The sequence below is a fragment of the Semicossyphus pulcher genome, unplaced genomic scaffold (assembly GCF_022749685.1).
Source record: "Semicossyphus pulcher isolate SPU_LCO1_2020_fin unplaced genomic scaffold, fSemPul1.0.p SCAF_18, whole genome shotgun sequence".
NCBI lineage: Eukaryota > Metazoa > Chordata > Actinopteri > Labriformes > Labridae > Semicossyphus > Semicossyphus pulcher.
The window spans coordinates 25903047-25926205 of record NW_027211691.1 but is presented as its reverse complement, the minus strand read 5'-3'; the positions used below and the strand labels follow the sequence as shown (position 1 = coordinate 25926205).

Sequence of the window (23159 nt, the reverse complement as noted above, 5' to 3'; positions counted from 1 at the left end):
CAGCCAGTAAACTTTCTCATGAAAACAAACATGAGGTCAGAGGTTATTCTGGATACAGTTGAGATCATTCACTAAAAATCATCAACATTAATTGGCAGTAAAAACTGACAGAGGACATTTTCTCTGGTTTCTTTAACTAACAGAAGTCTTTTGTGACTGCAGAATAAATTTAGTGTAAGAAACATGAAAATATGAACAACACAGAATCTATACGGTCATGATGTGAGTTATTGATGAACATGAGTTAGGCTCAGTCGGTAATGAAACACATGAGGTCTACAATAGTAACAGAGAGTGACTGAGGTCCTCGAGTGCTTCCCTTTTTAATGTTCCCCATGTATCACACACAAGCACCGGAGAGAGAGCTTTCTGTTCTTATGCACCTGAACTGTGGAGCTCACTGCCTCCTGAAATCAAACATGCAAGCTCTCTGGGTGTTTTGAAAAGTAGTGTAGGAGCTGTTCATTTGTTCTTAGTATTTAGTTCATTAGTAATAAGTAGTATAGTTCGATTATTCTAGGCCTTGGCTTTATTTTGATTAGATTTTGATCCTATTTTCTTTTGCTAGTTGTTTGTTTAGTTTAATTATTATTATTATTTTTTGTTTGTTTAGTATATTTGGTTTTTGCATAATTAGTATCTTGGTTTGTTTTGTTTAGAATTTGGGGTAACACTGTGGGCACCTGAGTTTATAGAGGTAGGTAGGTAGGCAGGTAGAGGACCAGCATGCACCTGGGTGAGCCTATAGTTTTTTACCAGTGCAAGAGAGGCAGCAGGAGCCATGATTTCTTTGTTCTTTTGTTTGCTTGCTTGATTATTGGGAAAATAAACCATAAGAAACGCACAACCTTGAATGGACAATGGACTTCTTTAGCCTGCGTACACCACATCCCCATGGTGCATCGGTGGCACTTTGATTATGTTTGATTTATTGTAAGTTTGATTTTTCGGACAGCTGGCCTACAAGTAGGCTAAAGACATGTTTTTGATCAGGCTTCTGGCTTGGAGTCATTTTATAGCCTTGTTCTATGTTTTTAGCGTTTTTAACAATAGTCTTATGTCTGGGATTTATTCTGGCCTTCTCAACTTTTACTCATTTACATTTTTATGTATTTCATCGATTCCTAATATCTGATGTATTATGTATATATTTATATATATATTTTGATGTATTTTGATCTTTTTATTGCATTTTAATAATCTTTCATTATGTTATATTTTTATTTCCTGTTTTATCATCTACTGCTGTCAATCTGTGTTTTCATCTCCTGTCTGTGAAGCACTTTGGGCTGCATGCTTTATGTATGAAAGGTGATATATAAATAAAGCTGAGTTGAGTTGAGACTCAGTGAACTGACCTCAGAGTCTCCAGTCTGCAGTTTGGACTCTGCAGAAAATCACACAGCAGCTTCACTCCTGAATCCTGCAGCTTGTTGGAGCTCAGCTCCAGCTCTCTCAGATGGGAGGGGTTGGACTTCAGAGCTGAGGCCAGAGAAGCACAGCTGATCTCTGACAACCTGCAGCTCCTCAATCTGAATAAAGAAAAAAGACATGGAGATAAAATTCATGAACAATCCAATTTGATGTGTTCAAGTTTTAAATGTGTAAATAAACATCAACATGTCTTGATTTTTGTAACCAAATCAAAGTAAAGAAATATTTCTGCTTCAGCCAGTAAACTTTCTCATGAAAACAAACATGAGGTCAGAGGTTATTCTGGATACAGTTGAGATCATTCACTAAAAATCATCAACATTAATTGACAGTAAAAACTGACAGAGGACATTTTCTCTGGTTTCTTTAACTAACAGAAGTCTTTTGTGACTGCAGAATAAATTTAGTGTAAGAAACATGAAAATATGAACAACACAGAATCTATACGGTCATGATGTGAGTTATTGATGAACATGAGTTAGGCTCAGTCGGTAATGAAACACATGAGGTCTACAATAGTAACAGAGAGTGACTGAGGTCCTCGAGTGCTTCCCTTTTTAATGTTCCCCATGTATCACACACAAGCACCGGAGAGAGAGCTTTCTGTTCTTATGCACCTGAACTGTGGAGCTCACTGCCTCCTGAAATCAAACATGCAAGCTCTCTGGGTGTTTTGAAAAGTAGTGTAGGAGCTGTTCATTTGTTCTTAGTATTTAGTTCATTAGTAATAAGTAGTATAGTTCGATTATTCTAGGCCTTGGCTTTATTTTGATTAGATTTTGATCCTATTTTCTTTTGCTAGTTGTTTGTTTAGTTTAATTATTATTATTATTTTTTGTTTGTTTAGTATATTTGGTTTTTGCATAATTAGTATCTTGGTTTGTTTTGTTTAGAATTTGGGGTAACACTGTGGGCACCTGAGTTTATAGAGGTAGGTAGGTAGGCAGGTAGAGGACCAGCATGCACCTGGGTGAGCCTATAGTTTTTTACCAGTGCAAGAGAGGCAGCAGGAGCCATGATTTCTTTGTTCTTTTGTTTGCTTGCTTGATTATTGGGAAAATAAACCATAAGAAACGCACAACCTTGAATGGACAATGGACTTCTTTAGCCTGCGTACACCACATCCCCATGGTGCATCGGTGGCACTTTGATTATGTTTGATTTATTGTAAGTTTGATTTTTCGGACAGCTGGCCTACAAGTAGGCTAAAGACATGTTTTTGATCAGGCTTCTGGCTTGGAGTCATTTTATAGCCTTGTTCTATGTTTTTAGCGTTTTTAACAATAGTCTTATGTCTGGGATTTATTCTGGCCTTCTCAACTTTTACTCATTTACATTTTTATGTATTTCATCGATTCCTAATATCTGATGTATTATGTATATATTTATATATATATTTTGATGTATTTTGATCTTTTTATTGCATTTTAATAATCTTTCATTATGTTATATTTTTATTTCCTGTTTTATCATCTACTGCTGTCAATCTGTGTTTTCATCTCCTGTCTGTGAAGCACTTTGGGCTGCATGCTTTATGTATGAAAGGTGATATATAAATAAAGCTGAGTTGAGTTGAGACTCAGTGAACTGACCTCAGAGTCTCCAGTCTGCAGTTTGGACTCTGCAGAAAATCACACAGCAGCTTCACTCCTGAATCCTGCAGGTAGTTGTCACTCAGCTCCAGCTCTCTCAGATGGGAGGGGTTGGACTTCAGAGCTGAGGCCAGAGAAGCACAGCTGATCTCTGACAAACTGCAGCTCCACAATCTGAATAAAGAAAAAAGATATGGAGATAAAAATCATGAACAATCCAATTTGATGTGTTCAAGTTTTAAATGTGTAAATAAACATCAACATGTCTTGATTTTTGTAACCAAATCAAAGTAAAGAAATATTTCTGCTTCAGCCAGTAAACTTTCTCATGAAAACAAACATGAGGTCAGAGGTTATTCTGGATACAGTTGAGATCATTCACTAAAAATCATCAACATTAATTGGCAGTAAAAACTGACAGAGGACATTTTCTCTGGTTTCTTTAACTAACAGAAGTCTTTTGTGACTGCAGAAAAAATTTAGTGTAAGAAACATGAAAATATGAACAACACAGAATCTATACGGTCATGATGTGAGTTATTGATGAACATGAGTTAGGCTCAGTCGGTAATGAAACACATGAGGTCTACAATAGTAACAGAGAGTCAGTGAACTGACCTCAGAGTCTTCAGTCTGCAGTTTGGACTCTGCAGAAAATCATGCAGCAGCTTCACTCCTGAATCCTGCAGCTCGTTGTCACTCAGGTCCAGCTCTCTCAGATGGGAGGGGTTGGACTTCAGAGCTGAGGCCAGAGAAGCACAGCTGATCTCTGACAAACTGCAGAGACTCAATCTGAATAAAGAATAATTATGTAACATCATTAATCAGTTAATGTCTAATAATCTGCTGAGAGCTGAAGAGAGTTTAGAATGAAGAAGTTAAAATGGATCCTCCAAACACCTGAACCCAACAGGATGCAGGTTAAATACTGTAACATACAACAATAAAAATAGCTCTTATTTATATTAACTCCAACATGCTGCTACTTCAAGAAAGTTTGAGTGCCTCCACCTGTTAAACTGTGCCAGCTCCACCAGTGGATCAGACTGTACAAACTCATGTTGAGCAGCCAAACACAGAAACACTCTGAGAAACTGATTCAAGATTCACTTGATGATCCAGAAGCTTCCAAAGAAGACAAATATATCAGGATCAATTGTGGATCAATGTGAACTAAATCAATGTGTATTAATTCTGTTACTAACAGAGAAGTCCTGAAATCAAAGCATCTACAGTTCCAACTATTCAGTCAGTATCAGCATCATGACTGACAGCTTCATCAACATGTTGAAGAACACATCCTGAATATATCTATCGTTATCTGATGGTTGAAGCTGAAAACATTTATTTAGTCCTTTTAATTTAGAGTTTTTCTGAACATCATCTAAAACACATGAAGAAGAAAACATACTGACCATCAGGTGTGGATCAGTATAATATCAGCCTGATGTCTAAAGTTTAGTGTCGCCATCATTTTCACATCATATTCATCTCAGAATAGAAGAACAATAATGTTATCTGACCTCAGAGTCTCCAGTCTGCAGTTTGGACTCTGCAGAAAATCACACAGCAGCTTCACTCCTGAATCCTGCAGCTTGTTGTAGCTCAGCTCCAGCTCTCTCAGATGGGAGGGGTTGGACTTCAGAGCTGAGGCCAGAGAAGCACAGCTGATCTCTGACAAACTGCAGCTCCACAATCTGAATAAAGAAAAAAGACATGGAGATAAAATTCATTAACAATCCAATTTGATGTGTTCAAGTTTTAAATGTGTAAATAAACATCAACATGTCTTGATTTTTGTAACCAAATCAAAGTAAAGAAATATTTCTGCTTCAGCCAGTAAACTTTCTCATGAAAACAAACATGAGGTCAGAGGTTATTCTGGATACAGTTGAGATCATTCACTAAAAATCATCAACATTAATTGGCAGTAAAAACTGACAGAGGACATTTTCTCTGGTTTCTTTAACTAACAGAAGTCTTTTGTGACTGCAGAATAAATTTAGTGTAAGAAACATGAAAATATGAACAACACAGAATCTATACGGTCATGATGTGAGTTATTGATGAACATGAGTTAGGCTCAGTCGGTAATGAAACACATGAGGTCTACAATAGTAACAGAGAGTGACTGAGGTCCTCGAGTGCTTCCCTTTTTAATGTTCCCCATGTATCACACACAAGCACCGGAGAGAGAGCTTTCTGTTCTTATGCACCTGAACTGTGGAGCTCACTGCCTCCTGAAATCAAACATGCAAGCTCTCTGGGTGTTTTGAAAAGTAGTGTAGGAGCTGTTCATTTGTTCTTAGTATTTAGTTCATTAGTAATAAGTAGTATAGTTCGATTATTCTAGGCCTTGGCTTTATTTTGATTAGATTTTGATCCTATTTTCTTTTGCTAGTTGTTTGTTTAGTTTAATTATTATTATTATTTTTTGTTTGTTTAGTATATTTGGTTTTTGCATAATTAGTATCTTGGTTTGTTTTGTTTAGAATTTGGGGTAACACTGTGGGCACCTGAGTTTATAGAGGTAGGTAGGTAGGCAGGTAGAGGACCAGCATGCACCTGGGTGAGCCTATAGTTTTTTACCAGTGCAAGAGAGGCAGCAGGAGCCATGATTTCTTTGTTCTTTTGTTTGCTTGCTTGATTATTGGGAAAATAAACCATAAGAAACGCACAACCTTGAATGGACAATGGACTTCTTTAGCCTGCGTACACCACATCCCCATGGTGCATCGGTGGCACTTTGATTATGTTTGATTTATTGTAAGTTTGATTTTTCGGACAGCTGGCCTACAAGTAGGCTAAAGACATGTTTTTGATCAGGCTTCTGGCTTGGAGTCATTTTATAGCCTTGTTCTATGTTTTTAGCGTTTTTAACAATAGTCTTATGTCTGGGATTTATTCTGGCCTTCTCAACTTTTACTCATTTACATTTTTATGTATTTTATCGATTCCTAATATCTGATGTATTATGTATATATTTATATATATATTTTGATGTATTTTGATCTTTTTATTGCATTTTAATAATCTTTCATTATGTTATATTTTTATTTCCTGTTTTATCATCTACTGCTGTCAATCTGTGTTTTCATCTCCTGTCTGTGAAGCACTTTGGGCTTCAGCCAGTAAACTTTCTCATGAAAACAAACATGAGGTCAGAGGTTATTCTGGATACAGTTGAGATCATTCACTAAAAATCATCAACAATTTATTAACAACTATCAGGACATTTCCTACATGTTTTTAAAACACTAGAAGTCTATTGTAGGACTGTAGACGAGGTGTTTGAAGTGAAAATGTGAACACAATTAAATGTAAAACAAATATATATACATGTAAGTTATGTCTGAACACAAATGAGGTTTAATCAATAATTAAAGATAAAAGATTCACAACAGTAACAGAGTAGAATAGAAGAACAATAATGTTATCTGACTTCAGAGTCTCCAGTCTGCAGTTTGGACTCTTCAGTCCATCAGACAGCAGCTTCACTCCTGAATCCTGCAGCTTGTTGTCACTCAGCTCCAGCTCTCTCAGATGGGAGGGGTTGGACTTCAGAGCTGAGGCCACGATTTCACAGTGAGTGTTTGATATTCCACAATCAGAAAATCTGTTATGATGTAAACATTGTGAAATAATATTAGGAATTAATAGGAAATGCATGCACACACATGCTGTTTGTTGTGTTGAGTATTATTAGAATAAAAATGCAGACAAAAAGAGTATCGAGTACGCGCTTCATTAACATCTAACCCTGGGAACAATGGGCGGCTTTGAATAGCAGTCGCCGTTACACACACACACACACACACACACACACACACATATATATATATATATATATGTACTTCTTTTTACGTGAAGTACAGTACAGCCTTTAATTAAAGCAGCTTAATTTCCTTTTGGGGGGGGGGGGTTACATACCTTAATATTCTACCTACTCTCTATAAAATTGTGAGTCACAGGAATAGTTGCATAAATTATCTCGGACTTCTGAAATATCTTTATTTATTTTTAACCTCTGAAGCAACTAAAGCTACCACTTGTCAGTGATATGCCTGTCAAGTTGCAGATTTCTTTCATCTCTATTTCCCACTGAATGTAACTGTGGCCGGGACAGGGTTAGATTTGTATATCATTTACAGAGGGGACATAATACCAGAGAACGTCTCTCTGTGTTTCTCTGAACAGCATTTGGTTGTCACTGGACCCTTTTCTCTCCAGCAAGATCAACAGGTACACCAGGAGAGATTGTTCACTAATCCACAGCAGAGAGCATCGTCCTCTCTGCAGTCGTTGTTGCTGAGATATCACATTTACTTCAGAACATTTTCCTATAAGACGTTAGCATGAAGTTGTTTCATAATTCTTACATCCGTTCTGGAGTTTGAGACGAGAATGTGTTTTGACGGAGCTCAGAAATGTTTGACAGCAAAACTCAAATCAGTTCATCCCGCGGGGCGCTGGTTTAGCTCAGTTGGTAGAGCAGGCTCACAAGCAAAGGCAGAGTCCTCGCACATCGCTGCGAGTTCAACTCCGACTCGTGGCCCTTTGGTGCATCTCTTCCTCCACCCTCTCCTCCCCATTTCTCCTGTCGCTCTTCACTGTCCTTTCTTATAAAGGTATAAGCCAAAAAAAAAAAAATCAGGTCACCTAACTTTGAGGCCGAGTTGACTTTGTCTTTTCTTTTTTATTAAAGGCGTTCCTGAGATCTCTTATTCACAAGAACGGGAAAACAGACGGAGAGACAACTCAAAAACAAAATGCTTTCAGTATAAAAAAATAATCTTTACGATGTGTGTGACTTTATACGGCACCTTGTAGAACCTACTCAGGTAAAACTAACGTTCATGCATTCAATGACAGCTGTCAAATCCTTTGATGTTGTGATAAAACCACAACCTCTTAAGTTGTTATCTTCTATTACCAGGTCAACATGACGCCTCTGTCACTCGAGGGAAGGTTCATAGAAGACAAATAGATGTAATGGTCTTTAGAAATAAATATAATACCTGTGTTTATTAAATCGACAGCTATAAACACAACTAACTGAAAAATGTAATTTTGCACTTTAAATCAGCGTCAGACCATCTGTGACATTATAACTGACCAATTGTTCCATTAAATATCTACTAATTTTACAATTAAAAAAGAAAACACCTCAAACACAGATCTACATGTGTCTATACTGTTATTTAAATGTGGACTTACCGAGCCTTCCTGCAGTTCCTCACAGCTGGAATCAGTCTCAGTCGTCCCTCATCTGTTGTGTTGTACTTCTTTAGGTCCAACTCATCCAGAACCTCCTCTGACATCTGCAGCATGTAGGCCAGAGCAGAGCAGTGGATCACAGAGAGTTCTTTCTCTGATCTGTTCTGTGACTTCAGGAACTCTTGGATCTCCTGATGGACCGAGCGGTCGTTCATCTCCATCAGACAGTGGAAGATGTTGATGCTTCTGTCAGGAGAGATCTCATCACTGTTCATCTCTTTCAGGTTGTTGATGACTCTCTGAGTAATCTTTCGGCCGGTGTCTGTGCGACCCAGCAGGCCTCCTAAGAGTCTTTGGTTGGACTTCAGAGGCAGTCCATGAAGGAAGCGAACAAACAGGTCCAGGTGACCATTCTTACTTTGAAGGGATTTCTTCATGGCGCTCCTCAGAAAGACATCCAGGGATGGGCCAGGGTTTCGAAAAAGCTCTGAAATCTTCTTATGAAAAGACTTTGTGTTTGAGTCCTTGAGTTTAATGTCTGGTAGGAAAGCCTCCAGTACCTCTGTGCTTCTGTTGGTGTAACAGTGGAACATGTAGACTGCAGCCAGAAACTCCTGAATGCTCAGATGAACGAAGCAGTAGACTGTTTCCTGGAAGATCACACTCTCTCTTTTGAAGATCTCTGTACAAACTCCTGAGTACACCGAGGCCTCTGTGACATCCAGACCACACTGCTCCAGGTCTTCTTGGTAGAACATGATGTTTCCTTTCTCCAGATGTTCAAACGCCAGCCTCCCCAGCTTCAGGAGAACTTCCCTGTCAGCCTTGATCAGCTCCTGTGGACTCGTCTCTTGTCCCTCATCATACTTCTGCTTCTTCCTCTTTGTCTGAACCAGCAGGAAGTGTGAGTACATGTCAGTCAGGGTCCTGGGCAGCTCTCCTCTCTGGCCTGTGGTCAACATGTGCTCCAGAACTGTCGCAGTGATCCAGCAGAAGACTGGGATCAGACACATGATGTGGAGGCTCCTGGATGTCTTGATGTGTGAGATGACTCTGCTGGACAGCTCTTCATCACCGAACCTCCTCCTGAAGTACTCCTCCTTCTGGGCGTCAGTGAAGCCTCGTACTTCTGTTACCCTGTCCACACATGAAGGAGGGATCTGATTGGCTGCTGCAGGCCGAGAAGTTATCCAGACGAGAGCCGAGGGAAGCAGATTTCCCTTAATAAGGTTTGTCAACAGCAGGTTAACTGATGACCTCTGTGAGACGTCAGACACAACCTGAGTGTTGTGGAAATCTAATGAAAGTCTGCTTTCATCCAGGCCGTCAAAGATGAACAACAGTTTACAGACAGCGAGCGTCTCTGCTGTGAGCTTCTGTAATGTTGGATGGAAATCATGGAGCAGCTGGAGGAGACTGCACTGCTCGTCTCTGATCAGGTTCAGCTCCCTGAAGGAAAGCAGAATCAGCAGACTGATATGTTGGTTCTCCGAGCCCTCTGCCCAGTCCAGAGTGAACTTCTGCACTGAGAAGGTTTTTCCAACACCAGCGACGCCGTTGGTCAGAACGACTCTGATGTGATTCTGTTGGTCAGGAAAGGCTTTGAAGATGTTGTGGCACTTGATTGGAGTGTCATGGAGGGTCTCCATCTTGGAAGCAGTCTCAAGCTGCCTCACTTCATGTTGGGTATTTACCTCTTCACTCTGTCCCTCTGTGATGTAGAGCTCAGTGAAGATCCTGTTGAGGAGGGTTCTACTTCCTGCTTCAGTTCCTTCAGTCACACATTCACATCTCCTCCTCAGACTCATCTTGTGTTCTTCTAAAACCTGCTGCAGACCACCTGCCGCTAAAAAAGAGAAGTGAGACAAAGCAAAGAAAATGTCACAATCTAGTGATCATTTTATTACTATTAAAAAGAAATAAAAATAAGTGAATAATGAAGAACAGTTTCAGGTCAAAGATGCTCCTTTTTCTCAGCCTCTGTGTGTCGCTGTGTTTGTCATGTGTTTGAGTGACAGCAGAGGCGGCAGACTGAGCCTCAAATCATTTCATCAAAATTGATATTAGAAGGAAAGTTTTTAAGCTGTTTAATGTGCTGAGATTGATGAGCTCATGAGCTTTCTACTGGAGACTGTTGGAGCAGTGAACATTTCCATGGCAGCTGTTTGTTTGGTCACTTGTTTAACAAGCAGGACAACAGCTGTGTTTGTGAGTTAGTGAAGAAGGAAACATGAGAAGGAAAGCTAATGAGGGCTGTTGTTCAAAGTCTGTGGCTCTTGTTGTGTCTGCTGTCTGCCTCTGATAGAACAGAAACTGAGCTGCTTCACGCAGAGTTCAAAGTTCTCCATGTCCCTCTTTGGAACAGAGAACACAAATCATGCTGATTAGTTAACACAGAGACAGTGGGAGATATCATGTTTCCTAAACATATTCAATATATATTCATCTCTTTGTGTTCAGATGTTCTCTGAAAGGAGAACACAGGACGAATAATAGAGCAGATAAACCTGCTGGAGCTCAACAACATGGAGTTAAATGTCACCTGGACTTTGAGTGTAATGATATTCATCAACATGTTAACGTGAGCACACAGGTGTGCAGCCTTACTTTGTACAGAGCTGGTCTGAAAGGCGGTCTGAGGTCCTGTTCTGGATCTTTCTCCACACTGGGGACAGGAGGAGTGTACTGGTGAACCAGACTGGTCCCAGTATGAGGTGATGCACTGTCTGCAGAACCAGTGCCCACAGCTGATGGAGACTGGATCCTTCAGGACGTCCTGACACACAGCGCAGCAGGACGGCTGCTCCTCCACAGGAGCATGACTCCTCTTCCTCCCTCTGTGAACACATGTCTTTATAACTGAACTGATCTGTTGACTCTTTGAAAAATAAAGATTTGGACACAGATAACAATTTAAGTGTCGTCACATTTCTGTTTGAATTCAGCCTTTAGACTGCATCTTTCTTTCATAAAGCCTCATTCACTGCTTTTCCTGTCTGAGGAAACATTTAGTGATCTGCCTGTAGTTTGTCATCACTACAAACTTCACACTACCTGTAGGAGCCATTCCTCACTTGTGTTTTGTGCAGGTACCTTATTTTGACCACAAGGGTGTAGTGTAGTTCTGTTTCTGTTTAGCTGGTAACCACCCAGTTACCTCATAGTCACAACACTTCCTGCAGCTGCTTCACAGTGAAGCCTCCAATCAAACAGAGCAGAGAAAGGCTTGTTCAGCTCTGAGCTTCTTTAGAACCTTTGAGTTCAAAGATGAACAACAATACAAACTTAATTAGTCCACTAAAATGACACTTTGGACTTTTAAAGTTATGGTTGGATGAGGCCCTCATCAGGGTGTAATCTACAGTAGATGTTGGTCAGCATGTCCTCTGTTTGAAGAAGCTGCTGGGAGTATTCACTATATTTATCATGTTTGCTTCACCTCGCCTCAAACAGCCCTTTCCTTCTGCACTTTGTTTTCCTCACCTGTGTTTAAGTTCCACGTTCCTGCTCACGGAGCACACGGTGTCAGATTAGTGTCAGCAGGTAACCAAAGAGAAAACAAGAAAATAAAAAGATGATGGAAACGACAAGAAGGAAACAAGAGGACACTTTTTCAAACATGGCCGTGCTGGCAGTCATCTGCTGCAGGTGATAAACTCACTACTGACAGGAAGGACGATGATCAGGTTAGATCACATTTTCGTTCATGTCACATGAAGCCTTGATAAAGTCTCTGATGACAACGATAATAAAGAAGCTCTGAACACTCAAACAGCTGCCGCTGTCGTTCATGAGGAGGTTTAAATGTGTTACATTAGATCACAGTGTTTCTAGGTGACTGACAGCTGTCACAGATACTCAGAGGAACAGGACATGAATGGTTCTTCTTTGATCCTTCAAACATTAATGGGTGGATGTTCGGGGTGTGCATCTCTCCCTCAGACGATCTGATACACATCCAGACACATGAGCTACGACAGCATTCATGGACGATACGTTTGAATCTAGAACGATCCAGTGCCACTCAATCTGGTGCAATGTGATTGGATACGATGCGTTTTCATGCACTTCTTCTCAGTTATATTTCTGATATTCATTTTCCATCACAAATGAAATGACCCTCATTCTATCAACGGGGCTCTGCTCACCTTCAAACACACCTGTTTCCTGATAGAGAACCCAGGAATGTTTCACTTCATGGAGTGTGGATAAACAGCCCCTCAAACTTCTAAATAATAGATTCTCACTAATGGAACAAATTCAAGCTGAGTGAACCAGAAAAGGAGCTCTGTGTGTCACATCGGAGCCAACGAGCTCGCACATGTGCTAAAATAAAGACAACAAACATCAATAAATCAGTTTCATCATTTGGTTATTGCCACTCGCTCTGCATTTCACTGTCCTGGTTTCACTTTGATCTTCAGTTTGACGAACATTTGTGACACGTGCTTGTGAGCAAAACACTGTCTGCTCGGTGTGCTGTACGTCGGCTCAGAGGTGTTAACGTGTCTTGAAAGCCATCACTCTGAACTACACTGTAAGGTCCTACAGTGTTAACAACACACCGGGCTAAAGATCACCACAGACTTCATGGAGCTGTGGCTGGCTAAGTGTTTAATATTCAGGTCTTCGTGTTGACTCGTTACCCACCCAGGTGTCACCCTGCCGTCTCACCAGGTGTGTGTCCATGTCTGTCTGGCTGCTGTTGTACTTTATCTCTTATGTTCATTTTTCTCACAAGTTTACTTTTAATTAGTTATTTGATGCTACAAAAAGGGGGCGTGGCCTCATGATTGACAGCTCTGTTGACCAATACGGCTCCTGCAGCCAATCAGTTCCTGGTTAGCAGAGTGGAGGACGATCGGCGAGATGAGACGTAACTAAAACAATCACTACACTCACTGAAGTTTCCATACCTGAATGTTAACCTCAGACCAACACAAGAAGCTGCTCTGCTGTATGGGTTAGCGAAAGTGGCTACGGCGGCGCCACCCGCCGAGCTCTACTGCGCAGACTCTGGCTCCAAATGACGTCACCATCGCAAGATGGCAGCGCCTATCACAGGGCTGTTTTGGCATCACTGTCGTACAATGAGAGCAGATGGAGACGCGTCGTCCATCTATACAGTCATTGAACTCTCTCCACAGAAATGTCAAATAGGGCTTTTACTTTGAAAAAAACATACCAGAAGTGTTGACCTACTTTACTCTCCATGCCTGTGACTTTTACTACAGAGATCAATAGGACTCATCACAATTCATCTGCACCGTGTAATTGGCCGAGTACCGCACGCAGCCGTCACGCACACGCCACGCTTCATGTGTGAATAACAAACAGATTCTTTTCTTTCTGTTTTCTCTCCATGTTAACTGAAAATGCGATCCTGTCAGTTCTCTTACTCTGCGTCTGAGGGTCCAGGTTCATGACTGCGGTCTGGAGGTTCATCTTTGAACTCTTCTTTCTTCAGAGACGGACAGCTGGCTCCAGGAGACTCTGCTCTGTCCCCCTCGGCCTGCACATACACACTCATCTTCTGCTCTGAAGTCAGTCTGAAAGGTAAATCAGAAACACTCACTGAGTTCAGACACAACACATTCAGAAGAAACATGTTTGTGCAAGAGTGAACACGGGAGGGTGGAGAACAGGAAGTCTCCATCCCACACAGTAAAAGCACCTTCCACTCGTTATCTGCTTGTTTTCTGGGGTTACATTAGGTTCAAAGTGTGTCATTCAACCAGCAGGTTCATTTAAAAAACATAAGCATCAGATGTTGAATAAACACTCACTCTGCTTCAGCCTTCAGTGACCTCCTTCCGCTCTTTTCTGACGACGCAAAACAGTCTTGTTGAAGCTTCCTTGTTCTCTCCCTGTTCTCACGTTACTCTCAGTGAGACCCCTCCCCCGTGATTTCTGACTGCGTGTGTACCTGTGTGCGGCTTACACAGATGTGCTTCTTCTATCATCTTTATCTGTTCATGGTCATCTCTCTTGGCTTGGTTACACTTTTCACCTTGATTGCAAAGACCTTGTTCCTCGACTCTCTAACAGGAAACAGTTCTAACAATCGAGCCCTGCCGACAAAGCTTCATAAAAAAGCCAGGGTGATCAATATTATTACAGTTCATCCTCTGTGAGTCAGTGAACGTCCCACGGCACTTCTATCGCTATAAAAAAGGAGTAAAATCCGGTTCAAATTATCTTCCACACATATGAATTGTCCAGCTGCTGTTTTATGTCCCTCAGATCTTCTGGTGTATCAGACACTAAAGGAAACACTTGATGGTACTTTAGAAGCAGTGTTTCCGCTACATACATGAAGTGTCCTGAAGTTGTAATTAAACGACTCTGCGGAGATGTCCGCTCCAAATGAACGGAAGCTCGCCCTCTCTCCTCGGTGAGGAAGAGCACTGAGGGGGCAGATGCCATTTGATCGATCGATCGTTTTGATCGCTACGTCATTAATAACGTCCCTCGTGCACACGCGGCTCGCGTGCTGTGAGAACTGAATTGCGAGAATTGAACAGAGTGCTGATGAAGACCGTCAACACAGCAGACAGGGACAGGCAGAAAGAGGGGGGCGGGGCCAGCAGCGGAGCAGAGAGCAGAGGTGCAGCTGAAGCAAAGTGATCAGCTTCAAGTAGATTGTGAATTAAAACTTAATAATGTGAAGAAGAGAGGACAATTAAAGTGTGGAAGTTAGAAGGAAGCATCTCGAAATACATGTGGTGTGGTGCTTCTCACAGAAATCATTGATATATGTGATTAATTAATTACAAAGCCCCCGCTGCTGAAACGCTGAGAAGATGTCTTTGTTGCACTCTAGATGAAAGAGGATTCCATTGTACTACGATTATCTTTTGTATTTGAAATATTGACCAGGATGAAATAGTGTGCAACCAGCCCGGCCACGTCTGTGACATTTATGTTCGCTGCTGTTAAACTGAAAAGCATGAAGAAAAACAAACTTCAATTTAATTCAATGATTGTTCTTGTCCAAACTGGACTTTGATCATTTTGTTCACATAACTGTAAAGAAAAGCATCATAAAAGCAGGTATTAAAAAATAACTAAGCTCAGGCTTGTGTTGTGTCACAGTGGACTGCAGCTGGTCCTGTAGCGCATGTTTATCCATCCTCCAGCGCGTCCTCCTGCTGAACGCATACAAGCTTATTTAGGTGCAGAAATCTGTGAACACACAAAACGTCACATTTATAAAACTGGACGTTTGACTGACACCCTGACATTTATCTGTATCATCGTGAATTTATGCACATGATCCAACAATTGACTAAAAATGGCTTCCAACACACCACATGCAGCCTAGTTTGCAGACAAAACATCCATCACTCAGAAGCATCTAAAGAGGAAGGTGTTGGAACGACTGAAGAGAGGAAAATTATTTCTATTCTGAAGCCTAAAATCCGACATTAGCAACAAAATGATGCAGCTGAAAAGCAGAAAGTAACCGAAGCAGTGAAGTTCATTCTGAGCCCAGGGGGGAGATTTAAAACTTTTATTTGTTTCAAAAACACACGCGACGAGGACGAAGCTTGTTTGCAGAGCTTTTACAATCGAAGTGATTTAATCACCAAGAAGAGTCGCCATGAACTAATAGACTTGTGTCTCTTCCAAGCTAAGAGGTCAACAGCTGTAGAATGGATCAAATGCGAACAAAGCAGGTATGAATCAGTAGATACAACAAGAGACAACTGAAGGAGTGTTTCTGAAATGATATGCGTTTGACCTCGTCAGCCTTGAATGAACGGTCTGCTCGTTATCAACCAACTGAAGCGTCTCAGGGGATTGATAATGAGCAAAACATTGGAATCAGGTGTGTTAGAGCACGGAGACACCTAAACATGCAGGAAGGCAGCTCTCTGTTCTAACCCCAACTCAAAGGAAGATAAAACATAAAACATAATCTGTGTTTCGTTCTCTTTGGCTAACTCTGGATCTTCCTGGCTGACGGTCGCTTTCCTTTTCAGACTGTTTGCTTCATCTGAGCGTCGAGTTTGTTTCTTCTTCTCTGGATTTTCACTTCTTGTTGAAGTTGTATCTGTAGTCATCCATCTTTTCTTTGTTTGTTCAGCCATAGTAGATTACTGTTTACTCGCAACACTTGCAGAGAGCGGAAAAGCAGCCGCTTAGCTCCGCCTACCCTCTCTGGCAGACCAACCACTGCTGGCTGATGGAGAACGCGTCACTAACTGGGCGCCGCCACAGACACCCAGCCCATAATACTATATACTGCAGACGCAAAGGCTTTCATCAGTGGGCCATAGGCTCAGTCACCATGTGTTACCTCATTCAGAGAGAGAGAGAGACTAACAGACATTTACATTATAATCTTCCAGATTGTATCTTTAATGACTTAGTTATTCATAGCTAACACACAGTTTAGTATCCATCTCCGTTTATGAAAACAGCTCAAGAACGTCGGAAACAAAATATCCGCATTTGATTTGAACACAAACTATTTGATAGAAGTTAACCTCTCACCTCCGCTGATAGAAAATGTTAATCACATCTGGACTCACTGAGCCTTCCTGCAGTTCCTCACAGTACTCTGATGATTGAATGCAGTGATACGGGAAAGACTGAAAACGCCGTCCCTTACACAAACCTGGCTGCAGCAGTTTTCAAAGCGACCACATCTTCTGTGCGTGGTTGTAGGGAGGTAACACAACAGGCTCTGAGCACTTTGAGCCTGTGTGTCGTGTGGAAGTGACACCAACATCAATAAAAACCATGAAAATACAACTTTTAATGCAAAACAACCTGAACTCCTTCTTAACAGATGACAGTGCAACTTTTCCTTTTCATCTCAAGGATCACTTTCATCACTGTCCTCCTTGATAATCGTGTCCTTACTGCTGCCAAAGGTGAGCAGGTAAAGTCTTCCAGAGGCCGGAGTGAGAACTGGAATCCACCTCCGTCTCACGGACGTGGTGAGTTTCCTCTCCCGTGTTCTGTCAGGAAGTCTCTTGCTTTGTGGGGAAACACCTGAAACAGGCTCGCAGTCTGGTTTTTTCACTCCCCTAAACTCACAGAGCAGAAACGTTCTTGTTGGTCTGCAGAGCGTCTACGCCACAGCGGGGATGAAATACTGCAGCGACACGTCTTCATGCAGGAGAATCAGGTGGACGACCCTCTCATGGACGATATCTGAGGGGACAAGAGGACGACGTCAGAAGAAACAGGAAATGTAAAAAGAACAGCACCGAGTCCGACAATCGCTCTGCTGCAGGTGCATTTCTCCCTCTCTTCTTCAAAGTTACATTTGCAGTGTTTTCCTGACATCATACCACCATCAGAATAAAGACAGAAGGAATCAACGTCCAGATTACAGCTCAAACCAGCTCTCTGATCTGAACTCCGGTTTTTGGCTGCATCAGATCCAGGAGACATGACCTTCTTTCAATGCTGATGTTAAGATATATGAATACTTCCACTGTAACTGCAGCACCTGGCAACATGATGAAAATGACTTACTGCACATGGCCTTGCTGGGGTTGACCTGCTGGCCCATGAGGAACTGCTGCAGCTTCCTGATGTCCACCCGGGCCTGGGCCATGGCCTCGGGGTCCCTGCTCGGAGACGGACCAGCTTCCTGGGAGGCGTCCTCGCCTGGAGCGACAGGAAGCAGAGAGGGACGGAGGAGGAGGAGCACAGAGGAGGAGAAATGTGTAAAACAAGGAGGTGGAGTTTGACGCAGGTGAGACCTACTGGAACAATGTGAGCTTCTCTTTTGTACAATCCTTCTGAGGGCCTCTCTCACGTCATTCCTCTCTCTCTACCATGTCCTGCCTGCCTCTCGCCTACAGCACTGCGTCCATATGCTAACCTTCTGATTCAACACTCTCATCAGAGCTGGATGTTGATTTGAGGTATTGCGATTCTTTAGTCTTGCAATTTGACGTAACTTTCTGTTGTGATTTTTCTTCAGTTTTTAACACAAGACGATAGAAAAAGAGCCGCAGCTCTATCCCACATTTTTAAACCTGTATTTACTTTTCTTGTTATTGAGGATCATTAGAATACATCAACAACGGTGACAACAGTTTCAAGTAAAAAACGGTGTTTGGCGGACGCTCTTTGGCGGACACAGGACATGAGGAGACATGAGGAGAGGCTCCAAGCCGAGCGGCTGCTCACTGCTCAGCTCCTTTCTAGAAGCTTATCTTGTTCTTAGGTTCAGATTCCTTCACCGTTCACGGTTTACCAGGTTTTTACCAGCTGCCGAATTATCCACAGAGGTTTCCTTCTCTCAAAAGCAAGACGATGTGCTGTTGAAAACTGCTAAAAACGCTGAATTAAGCAACTGCTTGTTAAAATCAGTGTTTCGTCAATGCTGGGTTGGCGCTGACATAATCTCTTTTTACAGATTCTACAAAGAAATGTCGATTCTGTAGGCGGGGACGTGGATTTCTGGGACGGCAAGCGTTCTGTTTCAACTACGCTTTGTAGTCCAGGTAATATTGACCAATCACGTATCAGCAGGTCATTTAAGTAGTTTTCTTCTCCTGCTGAGGACAGACCTGACACAGCTTCATGCTTTGCTTCTTTTTCTGTAAACAATGCAGCACGCAGAAAAGGAAGTCGTTCATCCCGTTTACCGCGGCATGTTCACCAGTGTCTCCAGAGGCATATCGTCGTCAGACTATAGCCGACGGGATCCGAGATTGACGGTGACACGACTTGTAGAACTAGTGGGTTGGAAAGTTTAGAGTGCAGCCGCAGGTCTCCTGATTCACTGTGACTTTTCCAGAAAGTTGGAGCACTTTATTCGCTGTTTTTAATCACAGCGACCATTTGTTTCTTTAAGGAGGAGACATCTGTGGATAATTCAAATCCTCTTTAAAACCTTGTGAATGATTTTGCTCAAGGTATCCGAACCTTCAAACAAGCTTAAACTCATGTTTCTTATCTGAACAAAGATCATGCAGCGTTCAAAACGTGGGACAGGCAAGTTAAACTTTCTGTAATCTAATAAACCGTCTGGATTCTTCTAAATATTGACATTGATCATCACAGAAAGAATGATCTTCATCACTCTTTAACCACATGGCCCAGCCCTAAGTGCAGTCAGTTTGTTTTTACCCCACGGAGGGTTTCCCAGGTCTTTGAAGTGAGTGGTGACAGAAACCAGATCAGTCTCGATCTTCAGGTTCATCTCTCCGTTCAGGTTGGCCTCCAGCACCTGAAACACAGCCATTCAGCTTCAATGTGCCGTCCTTTCACCGATTCTTCAGGATTAACTCAGTCTCCGTTTGTCTGCTTACATCTCTGAACTCACATGAGATGCTACAAGATCACGCGAGATCATAAGAAATCCTGGAATCAGACAGTTCAGGGGGAATGTTGCTCCTTCTGACACATATGATAACCTTAATAATATCTTGTAGTGGGTGTTCAGCATCTTGCAGTGTGTGTGTATCTGTGAGATTACAGACTATCTGTGAAGTCTTTCCTTCTGTGTGAGATGCAGCCTGATCCAGCCTAACTTAGGATGAGTGATCCTACCAGGAAGTTGGAGAGGTTCTTCATTCTGTCCACGACGTTCTTCATCGTCTTGAGAGGAGGCAGGTAGATACTGACCTGTGAGGACAACAAGAACATGGTCTCTGTTCTACTCACTTACAGCTGAGGACAAATATCTGAGGAACACTTTCCTCCTAAGTGTGTCCTTCTTTATAGCTCAAAGTGTAACAACAGGTAGGAGTCTGGCATGTGTCGCTCTTACATCGAAGTCTGGCATGCCCGGCTCTTTGAACTCGTGCCAGAGTCTTCGGGGGATGACGTCGACTGGCACGTCGTGAGTGACGACTCGGCTGATGCTGGACAGGGTGGGCTGGACACGACGGAGAGACGACAGAGATGGACGTATGTATTTATTTAATTTGAACTGACTCAAGAAAAATATACACAAAGTAAGACATATAATTTGCTGTGTTTATGTTACTGCAGGTTTTTTACAGTCTCACCAGCTCGGCAGCGATGGTGAGGCAGGGGCAGTGCTTCTTGGTCAGCTTGACTTTGACCGCCTTGGCGTTCTGGACCGTCTTCAGGGCTCTGGACAGATTCTCTGGAGTCACCTCCAGACAGATCTCGTTGTCCTCAGAGGACACGCCCTCCATCTGGTACTCATCGAAGAAGTTCGCCTGCAGGAGTGAAGGACACACTGACACGATCTGCTGAACATTGTTATTCTAAGTGTGTGACAACATCACAGAAAGGATCCCTAGAGATAGACCTGTGCAGACCTGTCAGAAACACAGAACAAAAAGGTCTATCTCTGTAGGGATCCTTTCTGTCATGTTGTCACACACTTAGAATAACAATCTGAGCCTGTCAGTGGAAACAACAAGAACGTCTAGTGGACGACCTTTGACCCATCAAGGATTATGTTGCAGCCATTACAGCCTGTTTCACTGCTGCAGGATGAACACATCTACATCTACTCTCCTTTGAAACATTGACACCCAAAAATATGTAAAGAATAAATAAATAAGTAAATAAAACTAAAAAGGGACCAGGTTTAAAAACACCTTTCAAAATGTCACTCACCTGTGACAGTTCACACCACATGCTCACCCCTCCGTTGGCCACTTTCCCGGACAGAACGAAGAACAGGTTGTCCGGAGTCAGCCGCAGGACGCACATCTTGGTCAGCTTGGAGATGGTGGTGACGACTCCTGGTGAGGACGAGGAAGAGCAAAGTTATGAACCACGACTGCAAAGAAACAGTTTGTTTCAGTCACAGATGGAGACTGTGTTTAATCATCTGATGCTTTTAACTGTGTCAGATATTACTGCAAGTTTCATTATTCAAACGAGAGAAATGATAAGTGACGGGCTGCAGCTGTGGCTTATGATCATAATCAACTGATCATTTTGTTTGGTAAAGGGGCGCAAACAACAATGTCAAATAAGTCCTGTAGTTTAAGCACAAGTTTGGGGTGTTTTCTATGACTTTATACTTCTACTCCACTCCAGTCCAGAGGCAAAGATTACATTACATACATTTACTCCACTACTCTGTCTGAGAGCATAAGTTACTTTAGAGCAGGGAGGGCCAATCCTGCTCCTGGAGCGTCCTTCCTGCATGTTTTAGGTGTCTCCGCACTCTAACACACCTGATTTGAATGTTTTGCTTGTTATCAATCCCCTGAGAAGCTTCAGTTGGTTGATAACGAGCAGATCATTTAAATCAGGTTTGGTCAGGTGTGTTAGAGTGCGGAGACACCTAAAACATGCAGGAAGGACGCTCCAGGAGCAGGATTGGCCCTCCCTGCTCTAAAGCTTTAGATGAATGATACAACATATAATCAATAAATCACATATGATGTATGATTAGAAGTTAACATAAGACTTGACACACTACGATCCAGAAGTAAATAAAGTGGAGCTGCAACAATTAGTCTACAGAAAGAAAGTGAATGAGAATTATTTTATTCATTGATTTACCATTTTAGTCTTTTCTTTTTATCTCAACATTTTTTTTGTTCCAGATTCCCAAAGTGAGAATTTGTTTTCTTTGTTAAATATGACAGCCGATGAAGACTCTCTGGGTTTCTTGGACAAAAGAAACAATACAAACAAGTCACTTTGGGCTCTGACAAACTGACTGACATTCTTTGTTATACATGTTTAGGCATACAGCACATTTCAGCAACACAGTTCAAAGTGCTTTACACGAGACAACAAAAGCAAACACATTATAAAGCAAGACATTAAAAAGCAAAGTGAAGATAAAATATCGACAGCGTAAACAGAAATATATTCACATTTAAGTTCCGGTCCGGTCACAACACTACAGCAGTATATGCTTATTTTATCTGCGGTTTCCAAAGCCTGAAAAGGTGTTAACAGAACTACTGTTTCTCCTGTAAGGGTTCCAAACCCTTGGAGTTGTTCCCATCACATATAACTACATATTAAATAGACTTATTAATTTATAAAGAGATAAAATAGACAGATTAATTGATCACTTTTAACCCAATTATAAACAAATGTTCACGTTATTTAATCCAATATAAGATGTAGGCTAGTAAGAATCTATGAAGCTGAAACGGGCCATTCAGTATTTCGACACTGTGGTATTAATACTTCTGCAGATGTAATTCTTCCATCACTGCTTGTAACATCTCCAACGACGAGATTAATGTTCTCTGATAACAGATACATCTGACTGAGTTCAACACGGCTGAAAAGATTGGCCAATGAGTAGAATCGACAGATAAAAATATCTATTGTGATAATAAATAATCACCAACCCGAGGACACAACACAACACAAACGCACACACACACACGCACACACACACACTTGGATTTTTAGTTCCCACCAAAGAACACATTGTAATTCCCATATTAATACATTTTACAAGCTGAAAAAGTATTAAAGTTAGTAATTATTTCAGTGAATGTTGTATTATATGCTGAAGACTGTCCCTTACATATTAAAGACTTACAGACCTGATAACACGAGCTAACAGTTTAGCAGTGTGTCAGTCTGTCGGTTAGCTCATAGTAAAAGAAGCTAAAGCGACTCACGGCTGAAGTGGTTGAGACACGCGATGTCGATGATTTTTCCTCGAAACTTCATTTTGAGTTTTGACAGAAACGTTATCCCCGAACTTCGTGTGATGTGGGAGTTTCTCCGGTTTGGGTTCCGGCGGGCTAGTTTTGAAACGCACCGTTTGGTCCGTCCGTGTCAAAGGTCCGACGGAAACAGCAGCCAGAAATAACCTGTCAGCTGTTCCGGGAAATTTGAATGATGATGATAATCACAATAAGAAGAAGAAGAAGAAGAAACGTTTTTTTAAATTTGCTACCAATACCTTTTGATTTTTCCATTAATTTTATTTAACTATTGTTTCATCTTTACTTTGTCTTGTCTTTTATAAGTGTTGTT

At 41.7% G+C, this 23159-nt stretch overlaps 2 protein-coding genes across 3 annotated transcripts in view; both read right to left on the bottom strand.

The window, feature by feature from the left end:
* Positions 1-14147, bottom strand: part of LOC138595803 (NACHT, LRR and PYD domains-containing protein 12-like) — a 56394-nt gene extending 42247 nt beyond the window's left edge. The window contains exons 1-10 of one of the 2 annotated variants that reach the window (XM_069667239.1): positions 14030-14147; positions 13643-13792; positions 11727-11747; positions 10851-11080; positions 8244-10089; positions 6469-6642; positions 4550-4723; positions 3645-3818; positions 3027-3200; positions 1359-1532 (exon numbers count right to left, since the gene is read on the bottom strand). In XM_069667239.1, coding sequence (XP_069523340.1) covers positions 1359-1532; positions 3027-3200; positions 3645-3818; positions 4550-4723; positions 6469-6642; positions 8244-10089; positions 10851-11080; positions 11727-11747; positions 13643-13773 — 3098 coding nt within the window. In that variant the 5' untranslated portion in view covers positions 13774-13792; positions 14030-14147. The remainder of the gene's footprint in view (positions 1-1358; positions 1533-3026; positions 3201-3644; positions 3819-4549; positions 4724-6468; positions 6643-8243; positions 10090-10850; positions 11081-11726; positions 11748-13642; positions 13793-14029) is intronic. The other variant, XM_069667236.1, reaches the window with a different exon arrangement.
* Positions 14148-16597: 2450 nt separating this feature from the next.
* Positions 16598-22900, bottom strand: hus1 (HUS1 checkpoint clamp component). The gene is made up of 8 exons (XM_069667241.1): positions 22799-22900; positions 20811-20938; positions 20228-20404; positions 19987-20094; positions 19767-19841; positions 19344-19443; positions 17736-17870; positions 16598-17408 (listed from the first exon to the last, which is right to left on the bottom strand). Exons 1-8 carry the CDS (start codon positions 22848-22850, stop codon positions 17326-17328), a joined length of 858 nt encoding a protein of 285 aa, XP_069523342.1. The 5' UTR covers positions 22851-22900; the 3' UTR covers positions 16598-17325.
* Between the last annotated feature and the right edge of the window lie 259 nt (positions 22901-23159).